Source organism: Alternaria arborescens (assembly GCF_004154835.1).
Source record: "Alternaria arborescens strain FERA 675 chromosome Unknown contig_30, whole genome shotgun sequence".
In the NCBI taxonomy this organism is placed as follows: Eukaryota; Fungi; Ascomycota; class Dothideomycetes; order Pleosporales; family Pleosporaceae; genus Alternaria; species Alternaria arborescens.
Window position 1 is genome coordinate 297,870 of NW_021167885.1, and position 26,530 is coordinate 324,399.

A 26,530-nucleotide genomic window follows, 5' to 3' on the forward strand; every position below is an offset into this window, starting at 1 on the left:
ATGTCGTCCAAGACTATTGGCGCCCGCGCCACTCTCGTTTCATAGTTTTAGCAACCCCAGATATTTCCAAGCTCGGCAGATTAACTACTTCCCGGCATGTTTGGGAAAATCTCCACCACTGTACTACCCCAGAACATATCCATATTGCGGTAGTATCCGATACTTGTCTCGTTTGCGTAAACCTTCCGCATTACTGCATACACGATGTCGTGTGTTGTCGACAGCCAGTTCGGTGCATCTACTCCCTGTACCTCATGGTTACAGTTTAAGTGATCGTCCGGGGTGCGTATCCCCCGCAAAACCTCGTTTGCGCGCATCACGCGACTCCATGGCTCCACGTGAACATGCAGCCTACTCGGGTTGATTCACCCCGCTAGACGTTTCTTGGCAGCATATTTCTCCGCAGCGTTATCTTGTGCATATTGTTCCGCTGCCAAGGTTACCAAGATCAGCCATCCTGTTTCATCGCTTTTACAGCGGGATGGGTAAGAGGTTTCGCATGTTGTTCTAGAATTCATTGATTCATGGTGCCGCTAATACAATCAATCGGAGGACGCTAATATTCAAAGCGCATCAAAATATTTACTAGATACAGTACCGAAATTCGAAGTCTCTGATCCCAAGAGAACAGCTTAAACTATGAAACTCTTCTACTCGAACACATCGCTCACGTACCTGTCCTCCTTGATCTTTTCCAGCCACTCCAAGGCATCTTGTTCCGTCTTGCCTGGGAAAGTATCCCTAAAGATTTTCATGCACACTTCTGCTGTGCTCTTTGCCAACTTACTTGCACTACCACAGATGAAGATCTTCGCGCCTCCGTCCCCAAATAGCTCGGCTAACTCCTTCCGCTCGTCCCACATGCGATCAGGCACACGTTGCGCTTTCTCACCGCTAGGAGCGACCTTTGAGAAACAGCCACGCACACTGACGACGCCATCGGTCTCCCACTGCTTCAACTCATCAGAATAGATGAAGTCCTTCTCGTAATGACGACAGCCGAAGTACAAAATCGCCGGACCGACCTTCGCGTTACGAGCCTTCTTAATGGTTGCGCGCTCTTGGATGAAGCCCCGCATGGGAGCGAGACCTGAGCCTGCACATATCATGATAACGGGTACAGTCGGGTCGGAAGGTAGGTGAAAATTGATGTTTGTCGGACGCGGGAAGCAACGAATCTTCTCTCCCGGCTCTTGACGTGCTAGGTATGTAGATGCGACACCATGGAAGCGGCGATCATCACCGCTCCATGCAGCCTCGTCGTGGACGTCGTAAGTCAGAGATGCAGTCAGACGCTGGCTAGCGTTTCCTTCAGCTGTCTGGACAAACTCAACATTAGCGAGGGGCGATGACGAAATGCTGTATTGACGAGGAGACAGTGGTTTGAGTGAGTCGAGATAAACCGCAAAAGGTAGCTGACAGTCTGGATGGTCTTCGAGGATATCAAGAATGCTGTAGCGCTTGGGTATGACTTCTTTCTTGTACGTCTCGTCATTTGCTAGGTCCAATAGTCTGGCCCGTTTGTTCTCCGGTGTCGCCTCTGCAAGAGTTTGCAGTTGCTTCTGCGAGATCGGCGTACCCAGTTCCACACGTGTCATCAGCAGATCGAAGATCGAGATTGGTGCTTCAGTCGTGATGAAAGTCTTGTTGGTTCCAGTGATATGGATGTTGTCATCAGGTGACAGGTCGAAGCGCTTCATCACCCGCCTGACATTGGAGATGCTGTTGAGCGGCAGGATGACCATATAGTCGCCTGAACGATATGATGTCCCCAGTGGAAGTTCAATCTCCATGTGTTTTTTGGTAAGGCCGACCTCGCCGCCACCCAAATCCTTGTTGACCTTAACTTCACCGTAACCGATTTCTTTACCTCCGAGGTACGTGGCGAACTTCGGAGGTGTGATGTCGGCCTGAAGCTGTCCACCGAGTATTTCAGTAGTAGTGCCACTCGACTTGCGGAGATCACTCCACATTTGTTCAGACCACTTCTCCCACGGACCCATGATATCTTCTTTCACATTGACGAAACCGGTCTCAGTAAAGTGTTTCGCGCCCATCTTCTCGAACAACTCATCGGTAAGTTTGGGAACACGGTGATACGAATGAGTCCAGTCGCTATTTCCGACACCAAAGACAGCATACTGAACTCCCTCAAGCAGCTTGGAGTTTGCATTGCTCTCAAGCCATGCGGTGAACTTCTTTGCGTTGTCAGCTGGCTTGCCTTCGTAAGACGGTTCAATGATGACGATAGGCTGGTCCTTAGGAATATGCTCAGTGGCTGAGTCCAAACTGCCTATGTTTGCCTTGAATCCGTATCGCCCAGCATTGGTCTCTAGGTCCTCGGCATAGGACTTGCATGTACCGGCGTTCGAACCGTAGAGTACTGTGATGGGCTTGGCATCTTTGGTAGGTGCATTTGGTTCTCCAGTCTTGCCGAATCCATCCCCATCATCCTTCTTGGCAGCAGTGGTACTGGTACCAGCGCCACCCAGACTAGCCATTGTACGTCCAGGTCGCCTGCGCACTTTGATCTTCAAATCCTTCGGTTTTTGCGTGATGGTGACTGCGACATCTGAATAATTGGATCAGCAGTGTTCCTGTACATTAGGAAAATGATACACATACGAAGCTGGTAACCAGGATCCGCTAGCTCAACCTGAAACTTCTGCAAAATGAGTGCGACAACCATGATCATCTCCTGCTCAGCGAATGTCCTACCAATGCAAGCGCGTATTCCATCGCCGAAAGCCTTCCATGCGTTTGGAGGAAGATTCTCCCAACCGCCGTTGAGAAAACGCTCGGGCCGAAACACGTCAGCATCGTCGCCATAGACCTTAGGGTCATGATGGAGTCCTTTTAGGTTCATCAGAATCTGGTCCTTTGGCTGCACCTGATATTTTCCCTTGTTGCCATTAGCACACCAATCATATTGTTGGGAAAATAAACTTACTGCAATCTTAGTAGGCTTCAACGAGTGCTTTCCATTGATTGCAATGGGGCCAAGAAAACGCAATGCCTCGTAGATTGCGAACTTTATGTAGGTGAGCTTCGGGATGTGCTTGAGTTCAAGTGGTCCGTCGCCAAGTACTTCGTCAACTTCTTGCTGAGCCTTCAGATACTTCTCTGGGTTTCTGAGTAGGTGATAGAACAAGAACCCCAAGGTTCCACTTGTGGTCTCATGTCCGGCGACCAAGAAAGTCACCATGTTGTACCTTACAGATTCTTTTGTCATCTTTTCTCCTGTCTCCTTATCGACACCTTCAAGCATAGGGTTCAGTAGATCCTTGGCATCTGGCTGAGGGTGAGCAATCCGGTCTGCAATGATCTGGTCGCACAGTTCGTGCATCTTCTTCACGTTTTCCTGCCGATGAGCTTCGGCAAAGACACGAAGCTTATTTTCGACAGACGTGCGGGTGGCTCTTCTTCCAGACTCTATCAGAACCTCGACCATCTCTTCTACGAAGGGATGCGCGCGGTCGGTATAGAAATTGTTGAACCTGTAACCGAATGCACACAACCCGATCATGTCAAATGTCAACCTCGGAGGTATTAGTAAAGAATGGCAGGTCGTGCGAGAAGGATGTGATGGTTACCTTGTGAAATCATCACTGCATTCTATCTCGTGCTCTGGACCGAAACGGTCCCATCGAAGCAGCATTTGTGTTGAGATGTCCATCATACCGTCGAACATCTTCCGTATCCCCATCGGTCCAAACACCGGCATCAGTAGCCGATGTGCAACACCCCAGGCCTGAGTCCTCTATTAATGTGTAGACGATAAGATCGAATGTTCATTACGTACCTTTTCGCCAGGGTAGGCTGTGAACAAACCATCTCCAGTCAATGCGCGTACCTCCTCCAGGGTTGCATTGATGGGCTTTTCGAACCTCTCGCTGTCGCAACAGTCGTTTATCGTATCATACGAAGAGACAACGATGAGCTTGCCATCTCGTCCTGGAAGTTCGAGTTGGTAGATCTCGCCATAGATGTCCGCAAGCCGCTGAAAAGATCCTGGCGCATCATTGGGATCGATCTCAGCGAAATTACCCACGAACAAGTGAGGGGGAGGCTGAGGAATAGGGAGGGATTCCGATGATTCAGAGGCCATCGTCAAAGCCTGCCAGGTAATATGCAAATTAATTAGGGTAACAAACAAATTCTTGGGTGATAATGCAAAGGTAAGAAACGACAAGAAATTTGTGTCTCAGCTGCTCATGTCTGGAGAGAGGAGCTGAGCTACATATACCCTGGGGAGTACCACATCCCAGGACTTGTCAGCTTTGTTATGTCGACCTCCCATAGCAGCCCTCCACCGAAGCCTTGCCAACTGATGCTGCCTAGTTGCTGACCCCACAGGGATACAGAGGGCCTAGAGGATATGATTGCAGCCAATGGGGTCCGATCAGGCATCACGCTGTGGGTAGTCAGCAGGATTGAGTTCAGCTCGGCTGTGCTAGCCACATGATAGGCTACCGACTTTTGGTGTACGATAACACAGCGGTATACCGATGCTGCGCCTCGTGCGAACTGTCGACCGAAGTCCTTCATGGAAATTAGCTCGAACAGGGTGCGCATCCTCTGCCAGTCTAGAATATCTTCACCGGACGGGCCGAGGCGGGGCCACACGACCCGTCCACTCCAATCGGCAAGACCTGCGCCACATCGTAACACGCGCAGCGCCTACTGTTGGAAATGTCACAGCGGCTCAAACAAGCTTCTCGAGGAGGCAGAATCGACGGAGCGGTTCTCCGTGGGTTGTGCAAGTTGAGTAATCCGCCTGGTAAACGGAGGAAACATCGATACAAGCGTTCGGCGCTGGTTAGTCAACAAGTCGATCGTGACAGCGTAGCGTGACTGAGCGCATCGTCAAGCTCAGATACATCACTCTACGCCATCTTCACCGCTTGCGTAGGGGCATAGGTGCTGTTGGGTTTAGTGATCATTGCAGGTGTATACCCTATACATGCGTGGTAAGATTGACGGCGGTGGGGTGTTCAGGACGCGCCTTAGTTCGGCCGGCTCGAACCGGCCGAGGTGTGCCTTGCTCAGAGCGCGCATTGACCAAGTTCACACACTTTGCTTATACACATTGCAAGTTCGTTTGCAGCTGCAGGAGAACATCAGTCATCGATGTCGAATACAATTTCATAGGAGAAAAGGGGTTAACCGAATTTCAGCAAGCGCGTCTGTACACTCTCTGACGTCGAGACAAGGACCATCGTCTTTACGAGAAGTTTGTCTCGATTGAAGCGTGACGTAGATAGCTAAGCTTGAGATAGACATAAACACGGCTATTTATGTATTAGGATGTGAATTCTCTTCGGCGCATATACGATCCAGGTACATCCTTAATGGGTACGACTGAGGAAAGCAGAGCTTCGACCCAAGATAGGATACGAGCCGCTTCAACTCATAGCGAGGCTTCTAGGGAGTCGATGCCTTAGCCTCCTTCCCTTTCTTCCAGCTGGCGATGGTACGTCCATCAAAGTGAATCTGGTTGTAGTGTACCTGTAAACCATGTTCGCCCACATGACGCGTATATTTGCCAGTTGCTTCGCTGATAACATAGTCAAGTAGCTCGTAGTGCTCGAGATCCAACATACCTAAGCGGTCGAGAAGGACTAGAGAACAGCTGTACATGTTCTTCAAATGAAATCCTTTAGGAGCGCAACCTTGAGGGAAGCGAATGAAGATAGTGGGATGTTGAGTGTTGATGTCGAAAGTGAACTCCACGAGAGTACCTACACGGACGGTGTCGCGGAAGATCTTGAGCCAGGAATTGTTGCTGTTACTGAGAAATGTGTTTAGTCCCTTCAAGTACCGATAGCTCTCCTCCATTTCCAAGCGTGCTATATCGAAAGCGTCTTCGTGATCGCAATAGTCATCGCATGCGTCGAAAAGACGCGGCCTCTGCGTCTTTTGATCGGTCAGCAAAGAGCAGATGAATGACAAAGTGATATGGGACAACACATACCCGCTGGAACGCATGTCTGCTGTAGCGTATCGAGCTGGACGGGAATAAGTCAACTCGCTGACTGCTGGGTTGAGTGTAGTTGATTAGGCAGACGCGACGTCCAGAGAAGTGAGAGAGTCTTTTTTTTTCAATATGGAAGGAGCGCAGGAGCGCGACGCGAGTTCCCGTGATAAATGACGCAACAAGTCTACAACTCTTGGTAGTCGCAGAATTCGCGAAATCGAGAAGACATCTCTACCACCTAAAACAGTGTCTCATGCATGCCCAAACAAAACGACATGCGTGGAGAGGGTGCTGAAGTGGAAATGGAAATGGCAACTCAAGCACCAAGTTTCAGTCCCTCGCTTACCTACGGTATGGAGTGAATGCTAATCGTCGCTGGCGATGCGATGAATCAAACGTAGCGGATTCGATGACAGTGGTGCACAAGTAGCACATTGTGAGTGTTCCATTTCAATTGAATGATTTGAGGCCTCGTGGGAAGCTTTCCAGAAACGCGCACAAACAGCAGGCGCCAGTGAGTGCCCGTCGCAGTTTGCTTCCGCGCCGTACAACGAACAGCTACCACACAACTCATCCTCTGCTCTTTCAGACATTCTCCACGAGGTCATAAATATAACGCCTTGCTTGTCGACGCTGTCACCGAAAAGTGAACGTGGCGGTATGGCTTTGATTTTAACCTTGTCCTATTGGACGCTTGACAGGTGAACGCAACCACATACCATGGGTGGTGACAATGAACCAGGGCAATAGGGAATTAGTACCAGCCACTCGTATTGTTTCTCCTTCACCAGAAGGTTCTGCAACTCACGACAGCGAAAATTTCCACAATACCGACCCAGACTCACCAACCTCGGCTTCCAACTGCTCCAAACACCAAACTCCAGTCGCAAACTTGTAAGGTGAACTGTGATTCAAGTCTCCAAGGCAATCAAAACATCACGGAATCCTTGGCTTTGAGCGAAACAGATCAGTATGTTCTCACAAGACTGCTTCCCGTACGATCCAGAATCTGGGTTGTGTATCCACCAGCGCGACAGCACGCAATTCTTTCTGCTTGGGTGTAAAACATCCTCTTCCAGCAATGTGTATTTACGCGAGCTGCTCGGCCCTACGATAAACCTGCCAGCTATGCCTCGTAGCTGCCGCGCTATCGGTTTACCTCATTGGAGTGGCTTCAGCACGGCACCAGAGCGAATCGCACCGCCTGGGGAACTGAAAGCCTCAGACCTCTTGAGAGATCGCGGCATGATGCCCACTTACAACCCTCCGGCAGGCGAACGGTGCTACTTGGGCGCAGATCAGCTAAAGCCCATCGTACAGCCAGTCAAGTTTCGCGTCCATGACCACCGCGAGCGAAGGCGAGGAACAGACATGAGCTGGATGAAAGTGAGCGAGCAAGATGAGGATGCCAGACCGAAAACGAGCACAGCACCTATCCAGTTTTTCAGGCAAGCGCCGAGACGAGTAAACACCAGTTCAGAGCTCACAGCGTCCTTTGAGACAAGATCGATGGAGAAGAGAAGATTGACGTTGGCGGAGGAATTCGCGTCCGAGGGATTGGACTGTACGGAACTTCCTTCAACATCCGACTCAGACGACGAGGAGGAATGTGAAGATATCCGGCATGCCCGTCGATGAGACAATAGAGGCTGCTAAGCACCACTGCCTGCTTGATGGTCAACAGGTGTCGCATGGGGTAGCTAGGGGTGAAATAGCGGGCACAGGAACAAAGGTCCACACGTGCATCGGTTGGAGATTCATGCTGCCACAAGGCTCGTTGTATAGAATGGTCACATGGCCATATATCTGTACATGATTCTGAGCAGGCGACGAGCGGGGGAGTGTAAGGCGAGGCACGCTGTATCAAGACGGCTCGGTTGTTGGCTGGTCCAAGCTCTCTTGTGCATCGATGACAGCATCGATCATGGCCTTTAGCATAACTTTCGGTCTGTCCATAGAGATACGCCACAACAATCAATTGCATACAACGACTATGGAGCGAAGTCTACTGCAATGCACGCGTCTCTTTTCAAGATGTACAGCGCAGACATCATGTCGTAGTCTGCCAAAACATAAGCCCTCGGCCGTCGCATCAGCACGACAAGCACGCTTCCTACACACGACACGCCCCGCCCTTCTCCAATCCAAACCTCCCAAAACGCGCGATCGCGGCCCCAAGAGTGACGAAGACACACAGACCGATTTCAGCGCTCTTGACGTCCTCCGAAATACGGTTGCGCCTGCTACGTCAATCGATGCCTGCACAGGCGATGGCTTCGCACTCAACAATCAGATGCGCATTAGCGGGTGCGGAATTCTCTTAGTAGGCGGTGAAGCATATCGATGGCGGCCATGGCTACGCGAAGGAAGGAAAGAAGGTACTGTTGCTGGAGGAGGCACAGGAGATGATATGATGACGGGCAGACTGCTGAATGCAAAGGGCCAATGGGAAGTGCAGGAGCGGGCTTGGGGAGTGCTGGAGTTGCTATATCCAAAGCCTGGTATGTTTAGGGTTTCCCTACAAGGATTTGGCAAGAATGGAAACTGACAATGGCGTGGCAGATCTGCTCATCGTCGGCACCGGCCCCAACACTATCCCCCTTGCGCCTGCGGTTCGCAAATACCTCAACGATTTGGGCATACGACTAGAAGTTCAAGATACTAGGAACGCGGCGGCGCAGTTCAACCTACTCGCAACGGAAAGGGGTGTAGGGCAGGTCGCAGCAGCGCTTATACCCATAGGCTGGAGAGAGGGCCGAGGGATTTCGCACTAACCGTAGTATACAATCATCTCATCACAATTCCTCAGAAATCTCACGCCTTGGTGGCTCACAGCTATCCTAGATGACAATCTGCATGATAGCGAACATCCATACAGCAAAGATGCCCAGCCCGTATGGGCGTCATGGAAGACAAAGATTCGTCTTGTCTCTGCAGAAGAGGCGACAGGAAGGGCCAGCGACCAGCCACTATATAACGATACGAGCGGGTGAGTCGGCAATCTTGTAAGACATACTTACCAAGTTGAACACATTTATTGTATTATATTACCTGCAGGCATTCCATTGTTCTTAGGGGCCCGAAAATCAACTTCTGTACCCGACCTTCCTTTCGTATATTTTCTCTGTCATTGTCATCGCTATCTTTATCTACTTAGCTACGGGATATCTCGCGTTTGTTCGCGCACCCACTCGCGCCCGAGCAAACAAACGCTGATTTAATTTACAGTCGCGACCTCCTCGCTCAAACCGTCTCCCCCAACCACGCCTTCCCAACAAAGCACGTGGCCCGATAGCAAGTCACATCTAGCAAGCCAATGCTGTTCGACTACTTGAACCGCAACCTATCTTTCGTTCTCTCCATCGTCCTCATTGCGCTCACCCGAACTTGGGAAACAATGGAAGACGCTTCAATGAATGGGATAAGATGGGCGTTTGGCCCGCGTGTTGAGATTGCGGATGAGGAAGCAGCCTTGAATGCGAGGCCGCTACTCCTGTCCGAGAGCGACTTCCACGATGAAGGGGTGGGATGCAGCTATTCGCCGACCTCGAGTATGGACCACAACGATTCTTTCACCGTCGCAGAACCATCGATTATTCGTAGCCCGTCGCTTCCAGCAATTACACTCGATTCAGATCCTATGCATTCTATCCTCCGTTCGCTCAGGCTCAGCAACTTATCCCGCAACATCAATCGATTCCTGCCGTCCACAGACGCCGACCGCCACAGAGCGCAGATGGTGTCGCAAGCTCGCAAAGGCTCTCACACTTCACTAAGCCATATATTAGCACCCATTCTCGCAGACCTGCAGGAGCTGAAGGCGCTGACGCCCGAGAGTCTGCCGCCAGGCAACTTGGACCTTGCTACCAGGTCGCATGCTCAGGTTCTTAATGAGAAACTGCTGCCAATAGACAAGTTCATCGGAGACTACCTAGACAGCATTCCAGAGGCCAAGCGAGGTGTTCTCGAGTTGCGGATATGCCGCTATATTGCCGACGAATACTGGCCGTTGCCCGTCGAAAACTTCACCTACCTCAAAATACAGGAGAAATACCGCAATGCCCTCTACAAAAAGGCCCAACGCGCGACTGGCGGGCCAACCGTCGAACCGCCGCTGCCTGATGACACATCTTCTGGCCGCCCATCATCTGAAGACCCACCACCGGAGGCTACAGAATACAAGGATACATTGAGCCAAAATCCTGTCATCATGAGTTCAGAAGCCGTCTCAAGCGTAGGGAACAGGGATTTGAACAGATAGTATCATGTGATGATCTCATTCATAGACATTTTACCCCTAGAGCTAGAGAATCCACAATCACGGACCAGGGATTGTGTTCTGAGCATGTCAATATTCAACAAGGAATGTTGCGGCTTTTGGGACGGCTCGTTCGAGATCGATAGCGACAAAGTCATCTGGAACGCCACGATGGACCCTGCCATCATCTTTTTCAATTTCCTCCTGCCTGCAGATCATATGACCGACAATGTTCTACCGCTCCTTCAAGCACGTAACCTGCTTGGTGGCATTCCATTGCAGGTAGCCTCAGCTCTCAACGAAGAGTATAAAAACGCCAGAGAATTCCTGGCTCTCCGTTACGCTGCAGACATCGCAGACCTTATCGTTTTTCTGACCCGCACACGACCAGACCTGGAGCCCTTCGAAGTCTTATGGTGTGCAGTACACGCAACGGTATAGGTAAATCGTGTAGCGTGTGAAAAGTACAAGAAGATACCTACGACGATCCGCGAGAGAATCAAGCGAGATGCGACAGCACATTGTCGTGCTATACTGCACAATCCGCAATTCAGATTTGTCGGTCCCTTACTTGGCCATGCGCTCAAGGCGCTTGAGGTCTATATTCGTCCTTTAGCTACTGGCTCTTCATCATTGATCTGGATCGATGCTCAACTTCTGCACGACCTACACGACATACACGAGCTAAGTATGGATGGCGCGAAAGCCCGCAAAACTTTGTTCGATTACCTACAACACAGGCATCCTGGAGTGGAGACGCTGTGGCACAGCCTTGTTCAGATGTACAACACTTACGACGCAAAAAACTTTCCTCAATACAGTACTAAGCCGATGTCAACGCCAAGTCTGATTTTATGGGAGTCCTTTTACAGGCACATCCGAGAGGATGTGCCATTGGAATACCCGCAGTCGCGGCCATTAGTCTTGAAGCGGAAGGACAATCTTTCGAAATCGCAAGGGACCGTCGAAGAAGGTGAAAAGAAAAGATCGAAGAGGAAAAGGAAGAGTAGATCGAAGGGTGATAGGGATGTTAAGCCGGTGGAAAACCCAGCTTTGCCAAAGCACCACCCGCTTGAGACTCAACCAGTACTTGGGGAGCAGCCGGTATCTCAGCAGCAATCTTCTGCAGCCACTGTCGAGATACTTCCGTCTTTACCTACAGCACAACAGCCGCTTGAGAAGAGCGAGCGGGAGCCATCGAAGAAGGACAGGAAAAGTATGAAGAAGAAGCTAAAGAAACTCAGAGCTGCTGAGCGATCGGAGTCGTCTGTCGCGGAGTACAAGCGATCGGTCGTAGGCAACAACGCTAATAGCGGCGGCAATGCCACTAGCATGAGGACGACAATGGTAGAAGTATTGAAGGACGACGATTGTGGCAGTACTGATGAGGATGATGATAATGATGATGGCGTCTGCTTGACGTCAGCTAGAGATCCCACCGATAATACGTCAGTCAAGGAAAGTCCCGCTCGGGAAGACTCAAGCGACAAAGAGGCTGCAGCGCAAAAGAGCAAGGTATCCGCAGCAAACGTGTACATCAGAGTATCAGCTGAGAAGCGCACACTTCATGGTAGTTGTGGTGACACTCCAAATTTCGAAGAAGAGGATCACACAAAATCCTTGGGTAGTTGGCAAAAGGTTGGAGTGCGCAAAGACTTGCCGCAGAAGCAGAAGCAGCGCGAGAATGATCGCAACATCGGCAAAGATGTACCCAATACGACAAGCCATATTCCCTTCGATGCGAAACCACTGCCAGCTAAAGCAAACGTTCCAGTATCATCAGCCAATTCGTTGGAATACGACGCAGAACCACGATCCATGAAGGTGAATGCCCCAGTGCCGTGCATGGTCACCTCCGAACTGAGGAACGACAACAATCAAGTCCCTCTAGATCAATGTACGTCGTGGTCAGCGCTTTTCAAGGGTTTCACAGATGCAAGAAGGCGCCGGTCCTTGCAAAATTCCGATGTATCCACGGATACTGCGGGCGCACAATCGCTTACATCACCTGACACGGAGAGCCACGGATCTATCCAGAAGAACCTCCCGTCTCTTGATCACTGCCCACTTGTGCGATCAGAGACTTCGATAGATGAAGAGGTGTCGAAGAGTTCTGCCGCTTATAGCGCGACCGCGCTGCGACCTCTAGAAGATGCCGATATGTCGGTCGATTCGCTTGCCGTGAGAGACGCAGACATATCACATGTAGAGCAATGGCTCATGATCAGATATGCGTCTGCTTTTGTTGGGCTTACGCAAGCGGAAATTGAGAGTGCACACTGGCGACCTGAGTAGTCGAGCATCACTATGGTTATGGATCGCTTTACCTTCTACAAACGTGATATGGAATGCCCGAAGGAGTAATGGAGGAACAGCGATGTAAGGAGTCGCAATATTATCTGTTTCGTACTTTTGGGCAGTGGCGCAGTGATGGCACGTCATGTAGAAGGCTTAGAGGTACCGCATTAAATCCTCGAGACAACCAATCTTCTAGATCGTGCCCGTATATCGTATTTCGTTAGCGCCGGGCGATGCAGGGTTTCAGGGTACGCGAAAGTGGATCCCGCATCTTGTTCCTGAGCGCACGGTCTCATGTCGTAGGGCTATCCGCGTATTCGTCTGGCAGTGGATCTTTACACAGGCTTGTGCACTTTGGGCGCAACTTGCGAGCAGGATTTCAGTTGTATAAGGAGGAGTGGTATGCATGTTGATGAGTCTTGCAAACCACACATTCACTTCATCTGCTTTCATCTGTTCATTTTCTTACACACGACTTTCTTTCTTTTTACGTTCGTTTACAGCAATTACCCTTCTTCTGTAAGAGGTGCTCGCTTCCTCTTCACCGCATTGTACTGCACTTCTAGACATCTCCAACTGAGAGTACCCTCGGAATATCACAATGGCAGGTGACACATCTTCCCAAGCCGGAAACAATGGTCTCTATCCCTACTCCCCTAGTGAGGTCGGTGCCATCCTCTTTGCTGGGCTCTTCGGCCTAAGTACACTCTATCATCTTTTCCAGATGATCAGAGGACGAGCATGGTTTTACACTGCATTCGTCGTCGGAGCAATAAGTACGTTCTCTTTCCCTTACGTACATCCAACACGTTTTCCAGAACTTCGCATGAACTAACGGTCTACCAGTGATGACGGTCGGTTACGCAGCCCGCTATCTTTCTGCTCAGTCCCCCGCCAAACTGATGACCTACATCCTCCAATCGCTCTTCATAATCCTGCCTCCCTCTCTCTACGCCGCAACAATCTACATGATCTACGGACGCCTCGTCATCTTCGTAAACGCTGAACACGCATCAATCATCCGACCTACACGGGTAACCAAGATCTTTGTTTGCGGTGATGTCCTCGCATTCCTCATGCAGGCCAGTGGTGGAGGTATGATGGCGCAGGCTAGCATGACAGACATGGGACAGAAGATCATGTTGCTCGGACTGTTTGTGCAGTTGTTGTTCTTTGGGTTCTTTGTGGTGATTAGTGTCATCTTCTATATGAGGATGAGGAGTTCGCCACAGAGACATACCATCCCACAGTATGGAAAGTATGGGTGGCCGGCTTTGGTAAGTCTCTCTCTCATTATGGTTCTTGCACCCTTCTTCTTACTTCGAGCCATACATCCCTTTTCGTCAAGGAAATATACACTAACAGTATGGTAGTACAAACTTCTCGCCATTGCGGCCGTCGTCATCATCCTCCGATGCATTTATCGCGTTATTGAGTTTGCACAGGGCCACAGTGGGTACCTGGCTTCTCATGAGATTTACATGTATATCTTCGATACGCTACCAATGTTCGTGGTTCAGGTTTTGTTTCATGTTGTACGTGCAGATGACGTGTTCGGGACGAACCATGGGGCAGCGAAAAAGTTAGATAGCGAGATTATTGGGCTGTACGAGAGAGCTTGATGGCATCAATGTAACCGCGCTCTTTGCAGTATCATTTTACTAGCGGCGACAAAGATTCCCAGCATTCACAAGGCGTTTGGTTGTCATGGCATGGGTTTGGGCATGGGTTTTAGACATTATTGGGAAGCGCACTTTCCAGATCCAAATGAATTACGGATACACAAGAAGGTCCCCAGTATGCGAGTCATATAAACGACTATAACCTGCGGATGTTGCAAGTTGATCTTGTTGTGTCAAGGGGTCGGAATCGTCCGTTAGTACAACCAGCCGGAACCCTATTGGCCAAACCATATCGGGTTAGATCTGTTCCTTTTTATCTGTAGTGCTAATGCAGGCTCCACCGCTGCGTATTTCGTTCTTCGTTTCTCGTTTACCCTCTCGTCGCCTGGGTACCTCTTCCACTCCTTTTTCTTACACAACGAGCCAAGCGGGGATTGCAATTGGTCAGACTCAATGGTTTTGAAGAGAAAAGCTCACACAAAATCGCGGACGGGCTGTGGCACCTGTAAACGTCGCCGAATCAAGGTATGGCTCATTTCTTATGCGAACACCTGTTCTGACGCATGACATAGTGCGACGAAGAAAAGCCGCGATGTTCGCACTGCGTCCGGCATGAAGTTGCATGTGTGTATCCAGAGTTGGTGCCACCGCGAGCCAAAAGCTCAAGCGCAGCCGCAACATCTCCCGGACTGCCACCAACAACTCCAGATGCATTACTACACTTGGCTACACCTCAGAACGATCCTTTCGCGGCCAGCACACCATGCTCAGAAACGAAAATTATCCCCTCGTTTTCGCTCAAAGACATGTCTTTGTTGCACCATTGGACAGTAGCCACGAGCCATTCGATACTACCGGGCGTGCCAGCAGTCAACCGACTTTGGCGGGATGTTTACCCAGAAATCGCATACAATCACGCTTACATGATGCATAGTCTCATCAGTCTCTCAGCTTTACATATTGCCTATGTTCGTCCAAGCGATAGACGCGCAAATCTACACATTGCCGCGCATCACCACACGCTCGCTCTTAGCGGGTTCAGGGCAGACACTTACTCTATCAAGCCAGAAAATGCTGATGCAATACTGGCCACTTCAACACTCATGTTTTTCTACGCCTTTTGTACATTCTCCAAACTTTCAGACGAAATGGTGGGCATACAGCATGATGGCGACAGTGCCAGCATCTCAGCTCGTACATCGCGTATCCTCGGTGCAGAATGGATACCACTAATCCACGGCGTAGGAACCGTGATACATCCGGTATACGAGTACCTCAAAGAAGGACCTTTGCGATCAATGCTCCATCTGAAGGACTGGGATACTATGGACCCTGACCTACACCCTGGGCCTGATGACGAGCACTTGTTGCGCATCAAACAAACTTGGGCGGACGACGAACACAAGACAATTTACGACGAGGCGTTGTACGTGTTAAGAAAGATGAATGCGTGGGAGGTACATTTCAACAATACTTGGGAGACGCAACAAGAGGAGTGGGAATACAATGGTGGCTATTCCGCTGTAAGTTACTCAATATCTCTCTCCATCTCAAATGGACGATTTGACTAATGAACGATATTTTCTTTCATCGGTACAGCCGTTTGTCTGGTTATCAGTAGTCCCCAAGGAGTACTTCAAGCTACAGCGGCAAAGGCAGCCTTTGGCTTTGCTCATCTTTGCCTATTTTGGTGCACTACTAGAGCAGATTCTTCAGGATTGGTGGACAGATAGTTGCGGGAAGAGTATCGTCGATGTGGTCGATGATTGCCTAGGATCGTACTGGGCTGAATGGATGGCATGGCCAAAACAAGTTGTCAACCAACAGCAGCAACAACGTTATCAGCGAAAAGCCGAGAGCTAAAGGATTCGGATTCCTCACGATCCAAAGTAAGAGGTCGTTTCTCAAGGCTCAACCCCAAATGCCTCATAAACCGCCGCAATAAAAGCTTTTGTCCTGGTATTACCCATACCGCCTTTACCCCCCTCCTGCTGCCCTAGCCCGGCCGCCTCCATCTTGTTCATAACATAGCTAATCGTTAACTTTCTGTCAGCATCAGCGACAACCTGACTTCCACCCCACCCTCCCCAACTCGTCACGCGTCCCTGAGGTAGATTTGCCATCATGCTTCCTTCGGCGGGTAACGCGAACCCGAGTCCGAGACGAACCTTCACTGGTATAACGAGATCCTTGTGCTCTTGCTGCGTTGAGAAGATTTGGTCGATGGTTTTGGTGGAGAGAAATGAACGGTTTTCCAGAGAGATGACGGAGAGGAGGCGGACAAGGCCGCGGGCGTTGCTATACCCGTTCCCTGCGGCGATAGTAGAATTTCTCAAGAGGGACTGATTGGCCCAGTTGGCGTCCATACCAGGGTTCTTGCCTAGAGACTTGAACGTGAGATTGTTTGGATCGAGTGCAAACGCCTGCATCTCTTCTTTTGCGGGCATTGGTGGAGGGATGATATCAGCGACTCTGCTCCACTCCTTCTCGGGAATGCCGAGTTGGAAGTCCGCGGCGAGTGGGCGGGCGAGCTCTTCGGCAATGAATTCTTGAATCGGCTTTCCTGTTACGCGACGGACTAGTTCGCCGACGAGGTGACCCATTGTCCAGGCATGGTAACCAGTCGCCGTACCAGGCTCCCACCAGGGCGCTTGTTGCTCGAGGAGCTTTGTGCTCTTCTCGATGTTGCACATATCTTCTATAGTGATGGACTCCTCCCATCCACTCAGTCCGCTCGCATGCGAAAGAAAATGTCGGACTTCCACGCCTTCCTTGCCATTTGCAGCGAATTCAGGCCAGTACTTTGACACTTTCTCGTATGGATCCAGTAGCCCGCGGTCGATGCATACCAGAGCTGCCAAGGCGCAGACAGTCTTGGTAGAGGACCAGATACACGTTACAGTGTCTTTCTCCCACGAGCGAGTTCGAGCTTCATCTGCGTAACCGCCCCAGATGTCGACGACGTCTTTGCCGTCGACGTTGACGCAGACAGAGGCGCCGAGCTCTTCTCCAGAGTCGAGATAGGACTGGAAGAGGTCTTTGACCTTGGCGAAGCGGGGTTCGCAGGTTCCTTGGACTTTGGCCATCGTGATAGAAGTTCCTGCTGAGGTTCCGGGTACCTTCGAACGTTTTTGTATCGTATGTGTGTTGCATTCGCCATGGTCGGGAATCTGGAGAACCAGCTTTTATAAGTATCTACTGCTGTAAGCAAACATGGCAGATTAGGGCACCGGGTTGACGAGTACCCGAACTTTCGCGTTGCTGGCATAACAGACATGGAACTAGCGGAACGAGTAAACGAATTCCCGAAGTTTTGCGTTTCACGTATTGGTTACGGAATTGCGGTATTCCGATTCCGCCATGTGAAGGACGATAGTGGATTCTACCTGCGGGGTTCGTCTCGTATGGCGTCCATCTTTTGACGCCGCGGGGACCAACGCCCGAGAGTGGAGTACCTATTGAACAGTGACCGTGAGAGGCAACAAGCCAACGAAAAGTGCTGAGATCACATGGCTACATGTCTTGGCCAGATCCTTGCTCCTTTCTCACCTCCAGGGCTAGGTCGTAGACAAACAACCGTACAACCTCTCATCTTGACCAAATACTATGACATGGAAACGTTCAGGGACAAATTCCGGCACGAGTGGTGCTATTGACTATAGTAGTGCTTGACGTTAGGTGTAGTACCAGTCCCTTTTCGATGTTCTCGCGCGGAGGATCGGCGGTATTCCACCGTTCTCCGCAATTCGACAAGCGGTAAAGGCGGGAGCAGAGCTACCGAGCGCGGAGAAGCCCGGGATTTGATATTCCAAGAGTACGGAGATACAATGGTTTAAAACCGAGTGAAAAAGAATCAGAGTACTTGTATCTACGACTCGCGCACTATTTTCTCTTCTATAAAGTATCACCTATTTGTTGAAACGCAAGCAACCACAGCCGCTACAACTCCCTGTATGCGAGCACTTGTTCATCATCATATGTCTCGGCACCATTGCCCCAGTTTCTTTTGAGTGATTACTACCCGTAAGCTTCACTTGAGGAACTTACTCACAAGACCTTTTCCACCTTTGATCAGGTTCTTTACCTCCCTCTTGATATCATCCGTCGAGTTGCCGCCCTGATGTCCTGGCTCCATGACCCCCCCCCCCGCCCCCCCAGCACCGCCACAATGACCTTGGCCTCCACAAGCGCCCCCAGGACAACCTTGGATGAAATGCTCGATTTCACCACAACATCTTCCACATTCGCCGGAACCCATGAATGGACCTCCTTGGCCCCACCCGACGCGCATGACGCGCGCTTTACGACCTTCCCATCCCGTTTTCGCATCAGTAGCGTGGAAGACGCCCCAGACTTCTGGACCACCGGGGCCGTTGACTAGGACGAAATTTCCGTGACCTGGTCCATAGGGTGGAGAATCGTCGCGAGCGGCTTTGAGAAGAGGTTTGTTGGACTTGGCCCAAGAATGTGGATCGAGAGGGTGACCGCCAGTGTAGTACAAGATATTCATCTTGTACTCGTGTGTCCAGCTTCCCGCGCAACTGTACACAAGGCCCATCCAACGGCCATCAGGAGAGCAGAGAAACTGCGGACCCTCGTTGATGCCGCTGCTACCAGAAAACTCAAATTGCAGGTCTGGTGTGCTGATGCGAATGGGATGACCGGTACATTCTGTTGGCGACACCATCTCGATGATGAAAATTTCCTGGCGAGATTCATCGGCGTGCGTACCGAGGGGCCAGCCAGAGTAGACAAAGAGCATAGAACCACTGAGCGTAACAACTGTGCCGTCGATTGCCCATTGCTCTTCAGGGAGGCCACCTAGACGGCCGAAAAAGTTCCATTTGCTTGGTTCGAGAGGGTCCTCCTCTGATGATGGTCCAGCAAGGACATACATGCGGTGTGATTTGTTGCCATGTTTCGGGTCGTCAGCAGCAAAGTATACATACCACCGACCGTGGATTGAGTGTAGTTCGGGCGCCCATAGATCGGCGGAGTAGGGCTGATCTGGTGGAGGACGCCAAATTACGTTCTTTTTGCACTTCTTTTCGAAATCGAAGAGGGAGTCTGCAGACCAGATCTCGATGTGGCCTCCGCAGGTAAAGGTCATATAATATGTACCCTTGTCCCAGAGTACGTACGGATCCGCACAACTGCTGTGCGTGATGGTGAGAATCGTATCGTTGTATGCAGGTCTCTGTTGAGGCCATGTCGGCTGCAGTTGTTGCGCCATGTTGTCGACCGTTCTTTGCTTTGCTCCGATTTCTAGTGCTGGCAGGACGTATAGCTTGGATAGACCTGGACCTCTGGAGGGGTAATCGAAGTCTGCTTTCCGAAGAAGCGCAAGTGTAAGCGGTTTAACAATCTAGAACTATCCTGGTAGCGGTGGCTGCGTGGGCATGTGGTCTCAGCCCCGTCAGGCGCACGCGCGTAACAGCTGTATGATGACGTCATCGTTTACATTCGTTTCCTTGGTACCACAACAGCCGGGGAACTTTACCTTGAGCAATAGGCATGGGAACGGTCCGAAAGGGTGGGAACGCATGGTGCGAAACAATTGGCAATAATTGCCGAGGCGAAAACAGGGTCCAAAAAAGCGCTGATGTGGGGAAGGTGCAAGCCACCTTACTGATTGTAGCGGTGACTAAACATCCTAAATCGTGTTGTCATTCCACTACCAACTAAAGATTCTTCCTACTCCAGCTATATTACCATATAACAAGCCGTCCGTGTTCGTAGTACCTCATAGTTCAGTCTGAATAGGCCGATTATTCAAGACGGCTTACCCTATGCCCTAAACCTATGCCTACATGAAGTCTGGCACAATATCGTCAACCGACCAGTGCCATAATAAACAATAATAATATGTCCTGTAATGGGTTCCAAGCCTCACATGCCCTCGTGTCCTGACGTCGCATCGAAGAGGTGGTATCCAGCATTGCTGGTGGTAGTAGCCAAGAAAACACAGATTGGTGGATGCTATGAGGCCGTGGGATCCGTAAACGCCATGCCAGATGTAGAGAGCTGAAGAATGGCAAAACACATTGCAATGAAAGGTCGCCCTTGAGATATACGACGTAGTCGTATCGTACGTTAAAATCAGTTTGTGTGTCAGTTGTCGCTTTACAGCTCTGTTTTGAGCGTTTGGTCGACAGTGAGCTCGCCGGACTCGATGCGGTCTACGCGAAGTACGAGCTCCTGTATTATGATCAGCATGTGTACAAGTTACTGTTGCTTTTGTGCAGCTCACCTTGAGAGCCCTAGCGGTCTTGAACGCAAGTGGCGGGATCTTCTCGCGACCCTCACCCCTGATGTCGACGGAAAGCATGTTTTGTCTGCATTCGTCAAGCACCTCTACAACGGGAAGCGCATGCTTCTTCAATGCAGGGTTGGAAAGCTGGTTCACAGCATCGTAGGTTTTGTTGCCAGTGTCATCGACTGCTTGCGAGATGTCTTGGATGTAATCGTAGATTTGCTGCTCATCCCCAGGAGTAGATTCGGGGTTTGCACGGATGAGGTTAACTAGTGGTTGTATGCTCTGAACAAGGGTTGCTGTTTGATCCTCGAGGTAGTTCTGTACCCGTTAGCAGGTATGATTATTAGGCTTGTTAGGAACATACCTTGAACTCAATCATGCCACTATCGCCTGTGCCATTGGCACCGTTCATGCCGCCGGTTTGGCCATCGTATCCACTGTATGGAGAACTGTAGGCGCTGTATCTAGTAGTATCACTGCTGCCGCCTTTGCTGCTGCGACTGCGGTGATGACCGTATGCTGAGGGGACACCGCTGCTATTCGTGTTGTCGTTGAGATTGCTTGGCGAGGAAGCATTGTAGTTGTTGTATACGTTCGACTTTAACGGCATGGGCCTATCGGCATCCTCGTCATCTCCTTCGAGTTCGTCTTCCGGTGTGGGCCGTACTTTGACGTGCTTGACCAGCTCCACAACGGCTGTCGACAAGTGACTAGCTGCAGCGTCCAGCAGACTGACTGGTGATAATCCCCCAGATGAAGTATGATTCTTGGTAGCTGTGATAAGGTTGTTGGCTGTAGCACTAACGCGAGACTTGAGTTTTGCTTGCTGCTTCTCAGGACTCGCGAAAATGTCACCACTCACACTACTGGTAGGAGACTGGATCTGCGAAAGAGATGTGCTATCGATATCGCCCGTGATGGCTCGTACACATTTCACGACATGACGCATACTCTCGAGAGTCTGCTCCGAATTTGCTCTTCGCGCGTTTTGAAGCAGCTCATCAATGCTCAGCTGGAACTTGGTAACATGGACGTCCTTGACCAGTCCGTCCGGTGTTGCAAAAGCAGCATCGCGGGAGTAGTTGAGCAGATCCGGCGACGCAAGTTGCGATAAGCCCATAGAGGATGCTTTCAAATTTCGAAGCTGCGTCTTAGCCTTGGCGTATCTCGATTTCCAGTCCTTGAGCTCAGCCTCTAATGATGACACTTGATTCGCCATCTGCTCTTCCTTCTCGGCTGCGGCATCGCTGCGTGCTGACAGTTCCTTCATCTCTTGCAAGAACATGGATGCGTCTCTCCGTACTTCCTCTGCTACCTGTTGTTGTTCGTTCAATTCCCGTTCAAGCTCCTCGCACCGTTGTCTCCATTGAGCGTCTCCGTCATCGTACGCTTGCTGAGGCGGGCGGGACTCGAGATCTGCGATCTGGGCACGGAGGCCATTCTCGACACTTTCGTTTTCGCTGCGTAGTTTGTCTATTTCGGAACGAAGTGAGGAATTAAGATTCTCTGCTTTCTCAACCTTCTCCTCGAGCGCATACCGGAGTTCGTCCCACTCGGCACGCTCAGAGGCCGAAGCGCCATCGCGTGTTCTATCGTCGTCTTGGAGTCGCTGCAGCTCGTCGTCCTTGTTACGTATGGTAGCCTCTAATGAGTCAACCTTGCCCTGCAACTCAGAGACTTGGTTTTGCAAATCCGCAGTTATCTTCTCGTGCGCCATGCTNATGCTCTTTGCGCTCTTATTTGTCTGTCTTCTCGCAGCAGCGCCTTCTAAGTTAAATGCATCGTCATCGTCCGCTCCGCTATCGTCGTCATCTTCGACTAGTGTGCCCTTGTTTGGCACAATTGTGTTGGATTGGAACGTCTTCGGAAGCGGGCGCCCGAAAGAACCTGGCTCGTTCCCTGAACCGGGCCGCAGTCCTCCCGGTGGACCTGGAGGTCCTCCTGGGGGCCCACCCATAGGCCCCATGGGCCCGCCCATTGGAGGTGGCCCTCTATAGCCCGGTCCTGGCGGGGGTCGTCCGCCCATGCTATTCGGTGTGCCGCCTCTACTCGGAGGCCCTCTATTACTTATGCGACTTGCGATGCTGCCGTTGGGGCTCGAGGGTCGTGGGTGCATGTCACCCCCGGTGAAGCGCGGGAATCTCCGTTCGAGTTCGTAGAAGACGTCGGTTGCGAGTTGACGGAAACGCTCGAGAGGCAGTGTGGAGAGCTTTTGCCTCGCCTGGTTGCGCTTGGGATGGAAATTATTCTTGGGTAGAAGGTATTTGGGAGTGTCGTTGCCAGGCGCACCTGGCCCTCCCCGCTTGCGGTCCGTTTCTCTGCGTATCGACTCATCATATACGTCGGTGCTGAGCTCCTGGAACTGGACAGCAGATAGTCTGGTCAGCTTGTCCTTGGCCCTGCTCGGACGCGGATTGCCCTTCTCGTCATTGAGGTAGGGCCCTAGGTATGCCTTGAGCACTCTAAAATGTTCCGACATGGTCTCCTCTAGCGCCTGCATCTTCCTACCATCCATGATGGGGCGTGTACTATCACTTATGCTCGAGGCATACAGTCCCGTGCCGTCGCTCGATCGGCCTACTGAACTGGGCGGCGAGGGGTTTCCATTGCTGGTGCCAGGGCGCATACCATTGAGCATGCCGCCATCGGGGTTGCTGGGCCCATATGCGTTGGGAGGGATCGTGGGCGAGTATGGGTTGTCGCCGGCGATGTTCCGGTAGCCTGTAATGGGCGACCACTCTTGGCTGTCGGTGGAGAGGGGCGACAGAGCGCCATTACGCGTGTTCATGGCATTCATGGTGGCTGCGTCGCGTTTCACCCCGCGGGTTGCCGCTGTCAACCAGGATCGTATCCGTATCGGAGCGTGTTAGTGGGCTTCAGACTGGAGCGAAGGTTTGCAAAAGCAGTGCGGAACTGGCAGAGTGGCTGCGGAGGAAGGCTGCTGGTGAAACTTTAGGCGTGGTAGGAGTCGACGGACGCCCGGCACTGTTCCGAATCTGAATGTGCGATGCGGTGAAGGAGCGGATGCAAACAAAGCAGTGCGTCAACTAGCCAAGGGAGTGTGAATGCACGCCAGCGTCTAGTCAAAGAGGCCGCGGTGCGAAGAGAGAGCGACGGTGATACGAGTATGCAGGAACCGGCAGCCGGGGCCAACAACTCTTATGAGGCTTTCCGCTGCTGTTATCCAATGTCGGTGATGCTGCCCCTTTCGCCTGCGCCTTGGCTGGGGGATTTAGGCGCTAGCTGCCCGCCGCGCGGGCGACGACGATGCATGGCAAGGGCGCTCGAACGGCCGCTCGAGGTTTCCATATCACCGCTCGACAGCCTGGAGCGGTTATGCCTGCCTGGCTTTGTTTTGCTGCATTGCATGTCTTGTCACCGGTCAAGCTTGCTTTTTCCCAACTTGCATGGCCCTTCGTAGTCAGCCTGTTTACGAGGAGATTACCATGGCCATCCCGGGCCTCGGGTCTGGCCCGGCGATCATGGCCAGTACTATGGAGACGGTGCTAATTTCGTGCAGCGAGTACGCAATTTGATGGGGTATAGAACAGTATATCGTATAGCAACTACCACGTACAAGAGAGCCATCTGATGCCGGGCGACTCGCTCGTGGCTTTTCCCACTCAGCGCCTCTCCCGCACGCCATCAACCAAGTGCGACTCTGCCAAGCCACAGCACCTGTCTAGTCTGTCACGTGCCAAAACGTGAACCCTCAATGCCAGCGTAGATTGGTCTCAAGCCCGTCCCTAACGTGCTCTCTTGATCTTTGAAGGCGCCTGATTCCTGCACTCCGGACAAAGCCAGTCTCCCAATGGCTCCTCCTTGATACCTACACACTCCCAGTGGAACCACTGATACCGACAATTGTCGTTGTCGCACGCTACCATATCGCCGAAGCTGACGCGCTGGCATGTGCAGTACTTGGTGTCATCCGACTCGTCCTCCTCTGCATCGCCGCCTCCCATGCCTGACATGTCCTCGTCTTCCGTGCCTGCCTCACTTGCCACACTCTCGTCGTCTGCAGTTGTCGACGGCGATGCTCGGGATCCACCCTTGCGCCGTTTCTTGTTGACCCCGGACTTGGCTGTAAGGGCTGCCTTGCGCAGCGGTTGCTGAGGTTTCGCCTTTTTGACTGTGAGTGCATTCTTTTGCGGTCGGGGTCCTACGCTGCCTGCGCGTGAGCCTGGTGTTGAGGGTTTCGGAGTCCCGGGCCCTATGGACCCTTGTCGGCCCAGGTTTGAAGATGCTGCAGGGAGGGGACCAATGCTTCCTGTCGGCCGGCGACGCTTGCTGTCGCTTCCCGCTGAGAGTTCCCGCTCCTGTCGTGCATTTGCTTGTATGGCACTTTGCGCGTTGGTCAGTCGCTGTTGGTTCAGGAGCGCTTGTGTTTGCATGTTCTGCAGTGATGGGTTCATCCTCGAGTTGAGGCCCACATTCGTCGCATTTGTCAGTCGCGCGATGGCAGCTGCCTGGGCGAGATTTGGAGCGCCGCCCCCATTACCAGACACGGGGAGCAGCGGTGTGCTGGACCCCGTATTCGATTGTGACGCTGGCGGGACCAAATTCGCAGGAGAGTCCCTGAGCAGCGAGGGCATCTGGGGGTCAGTGGGTATTGAGCCATCATTCTGCAGGTCGCGCAGCTTGATATCCAGGCGCTTTACATGCCGGTCGAGCTATGTTGTTGTAAGTAGGTAGAACGAACATTGCAGATCAACAACGTACAAGTGCAGCAGCTTTATCGACAAGTCCAATCTTCTCTTCTTGCAGTATCTGCGCTTTCTCGTAATTTGCCATGATGGTTTTCGAATATCCAGCCTCTTTTGGATTCTCAACTAGGCTTCCGTTGAGCTTGATGAATTTCTGTATGCTGCCGTCTCGCTGCTGTATTGCAGAGCGCAGTTCTTGAATCTGATTGTCCTTGGCTTGGACTTCTTCGTAGAGATGCGTGATCTCTGCGGGAAGGTTCGCGACTGCCACATGTCAGCTGCGGTGATCGTGTTAAAGATGACAAGTGGAAATACCATCATGTATGAACTGTTCGAGTACTGTCGCTGCATCTTCTGCGATAGCCATGTTGAGATGTTAGGTCCTATGTCGTCGGGCGTATAGACGCGTGTGGCAATGATCTTGTCAAGGTATACTTCGCGCAGCCACGACGCGGTCGATAGGACCCGCTAGAGAGCAAAGGGGCAGAAAACGAGTTGCCTGCCCGTTGCACTTGCAATTTTGATGAAATTTGATGGAACGTTGATGCCTTTGGGAGTGAACGAGCCGTGTCGCGACAGAGAAAGAAACAACGCAGCGCAAAACCTTTCCGTTCGACCCTCACTTCGTGTCCACTTTTCTTTTGGTGCTCAAGTTCTGTTTGTATCTTGAGTCGGATTATTTCGTAAGCTTCGCTCTCGCGATAGACTAATGGAGTCGTGTTGTAACGCGTTGACATGCAGGAACAGCCGCTGACAAAGAGGCTCGATTACGTGTTCGGCAAGATGCTGCGCTATCATACCCAATCAGATGATTGCGCCCAAGACAAGGTTGGCTCATCCACCGCAAGCGAACCTTGTCACGACGACAACTACAATCACAACAAAGAAGACATTCAGAACGAAGACCAAAAAGTTCTCGCATACAGTCACGATTCTACCGGCGCACATGTCGACCCTCAGCTCGCTGCTCTCCTGAACGGACCACAGTGGCAGAAATCAAATCCGAACACGTGTCGCGCGACCAGAGCAGACTACAGCTGCAAGAAGCCGTCGCAAATTGCAACGAGAAAACGTCCTCGTAAAGCAAAGGTAAACATCCCTTCTCTACACCAAACATCCCATCCAAACAACGAAGACTCATAATATTGTGTCTACTGATTTCTGGAGGCTTGGGAAGCTCTGGTATTCTTCGACACTCGCTAACTGCCGCAGTACCGTGCAGCGGACGATAATCGGATCCCGCATCCTGTGCTCGAGCCTAAGACTCTAGCACGTTGGAACAGAATTTGGGAAGAGGAATTGAGGCCCGAATCTTTCATTAAGACATTCATCAGCAACAAAGACGACCTGAAGCGCTAGATCTACGAGGGTGCTCCGAACCCACGTCTTATCAACCCAAACAGAGGATTTCAC

General features: G+C 51.4%; 12 protein-coding genes and 1 pseudogene across 12 annotated transcripts; 7 read left to right on the forward strand and 6 right to left on the reverse strand.

Moving 5' to 3' along the window:
* Positions 1 to 650: 650 nt before the first annotated feature.
* AA0111_g9928 (Bifunctional cytochrome P450/NADPH--P450 reductase) lies at positions 651 to 4,108 on the reverse strand (the record flags this gene model as incomplete). Its single annotated transcript, XM_028656543.1, has 5 exons — positions 651 to 2,572; positions 2,626 to 2,902; positions 2,951 to 3,539; positions 3,594 to 3,751; positions 3,803 to 4,108. 5 exons carry the CDS (start codon positions 4,106 to 4,108, stop codon positions 651 to 653), a joined length of 3,252 nt encoding a protein of 1,083 aa, XP_028502478.1.
* Positions 4,109 to 5,424: 1,316 nt separating this feature from the next.
* On the reverse strand, positions 5,425 to 5,988 carry AA0111_g9929 (hypothetical protein; the record flags this gene model as incomplete). Its single annotated transcript, XM_028656544.1, has 1 exon — positions 5,425 to 5,988. One exon carries the CDS (start codon positions 5,986 to 5,988, stop codon positions 5,425 to 5,427), a length of 564 nt encoding a protein of 187 aa, XP_028502479.1.
* A 961-nt stretch (positions 5,989 to 6,949) lies between these two features.
* On the forward strand, positions 6,950 to 7,615 carry AA0111_g9930 (hypothetical protein; the record flags this gene model as incomplete). The annotated part of the gene is made up of 1 exon (XM_028656546.1): positions 6,950 to 7,615. The coding sequence occupies one exon, from the start codon at positions 6,950 to 6,952 to the stop codon at positions 7,613 to 7,615; it is 666 nt and encodes a 221-aa protein (XP_028502499.1).
* A 355-nt stretch (positions 7,616 to 7,970) lies between these two features.
* AA0111_g9931 (hypothetical protein) lies at positions 7,971 to 8,751 on the forward strand (the record flags this gene model as incomplete). The annotated part of the gene is made up of 2 exons (XM_028656547.1): positions 7,971 to 8,478; positions 8,540 to 8,751. The coding sequence occupies 2 exons, from the start codon at positions 7,971 to 7,973 to the stop codon at positions 8,749 to 8,751; spliced, it is 720 nt and encodes a 239-aa protein (XP_028502498.1).
* Positions 8,752 to 9,293: 542 nt separating this feature from the next.
* Positions 9,294 to 10,238, forward strand: AA0111_g9932 (hypothetical protein; the record flags this gene model as incomplete). The annotated part of the gene is made up of 1 exon (XM_028656548.1): positions 9,294 to 10,238. One exon carries the CDS (start codon positions 9,294 to 9,296, stop codon positions 10,236 to 10,238), a length of 945 nt encoding a protein of 314 aa, XP_028502500.1.
* A 168-nt stretch (positions 10,239 to 10,406) lies between these two features.
* AA0111_g9933 lies at positions 10,407 to 12,530 on the forward strand (annotated as a pseudogene; the record flags this gene model as incomplete).
* Positions 12,531 to 13,134: 604 nt separating this feature from the next.
* AA0111_g9934 (hypothetical protein) lies at positions 13,135 to 14,155 on the forward strand (the record flags this gene model as incomplete). Its single annotated transcript, XM_028656549.1, has 3 exons — positions 13,135 to 13,309; positions 13,380 to 13,810; positions 13,907 to 14,155. 3 exons carry the CDS (start codon positions 13,135 to 13,137, stop codon positions 14,153 to 14,155), a joined length of 855 nt encoding a protein of 284 aa, XP_028502502.1.
* Positions 14,156 to 15,303: 1,148 nt separating this feature from the next.
* AA0111_g9935 (hypothetical protein) lies at positions 15,304 to 16,018 on the forward strand (the record flags this gene model as incomplete). Its single annotated transcript, XM_028656550.1, has 2 exons — positions 15,304 to 15,678; positions 15,755 to 16,018. The coding sequence occupies 2 exons, from the start codon at positions 15,304 to 15,306 to the stop codon at positions 16,016 to 16,018; spliced, it is 639 nt and encodes a 212-aa protein (XP_028502501.1).
* Positions 16,019 to 16,059: 41 nt separating this feature from the next.
* Positions 16,060 to 17,241, reverse strand: AA0111_g9936 (hypothetical protein; the record flags this gene model as incomplete). The annotated part of the gene is made up of 1 exon (XM_028656551.1): positions 16,060 to 17,241. The coding sequence occupies one exon, from the start codon at positions 17,239 to 17,241 to the stop codon at positions 16,060 to 16,062; it is 1,182 nt and encodes a 393-aa protein (XP_028502588.1).
* Positions 17,242 to 18,185: 944 nt separating this feature from the next.
* AA0111_g9937 (hypothetical protein) lies at positions 18,186 to 19,388 on the reverse strand (the record flags this gene model as incomplete). The annotated part of the gene is made up of 1 exon (XM_028656552.1): positions 18,186 to 19,388. The coding sequence occupies one exon, from the start codon at positions 19,386 to 19,388 to the stop codon at positions 18,186 to 18,188; it is 1,203 nt and encodes a 400-aa protein (XP_028502503.1).
* Positions 19,389 to 20,278: 890 nt separating this feature from the next.
* Positions 20,279 to 23,208, reverse strand: AA0111_g9938 (hypothetical protein; the record flags this gene model as incomplete). Its single annotated transcript, XM_028656553.1, has 3 exons — positions 20,279 to 20,353; positions 20,406 to 20,729; positions 20,776 to 23,208. The coding sequence occupies 3 exons, from the start codon at positions 23,206 to 23,208 to the stop codon at positions 20,279 to 20,281; spliced, it is 2,832 nt and encodes a 943-aa protein (XP_028502549.1).
* A 949-nt stretch (positions 23,209 to 24,157) lies between these two features.
* AA0111_g9939 (hypothetical protein) lies at positions 24,158 to 25,484 on the reverse strand (the record flags this gene model as incomplete). The annotated part of the gene is made up of 3 exons (XM_028656554.1): positions 24,158 to 25,084; positions 25,134 to 25,381; positions 25,433 to 25,484. The coding sequence occupies 3 exons, from the start codon at positions 25,482 to 25,484 to the stop codon at positions 24,158 to 24,160; spliced, it is 1,227 nt and encodes a 408-aa protein (XP_028502548.1).
* Positions 25,485 to 25,852: 368 nt separating this feature from the next.
* On the forward strand, positions 25,853 to 26,476 carry AA0111_g9940 (hypothetical protein; the record flags this gene model as incomplete). Its single annotated transcript, XM_028656556.1, has 2 exons — positions 25,853 to 26,206; positions 26,330 to 26,476. The coding sequence occupies 2 exons, from the start codon at positions 25,853 to 25,855 to the stop codon at positions 26,474 to 26,476; spliced, it is 501 nt and encodes a 166-aa protein (XP_028502474.1).
* Between the last annotated feature and the right edge of the window lie 54 nt (positions 26,477 to 26,530).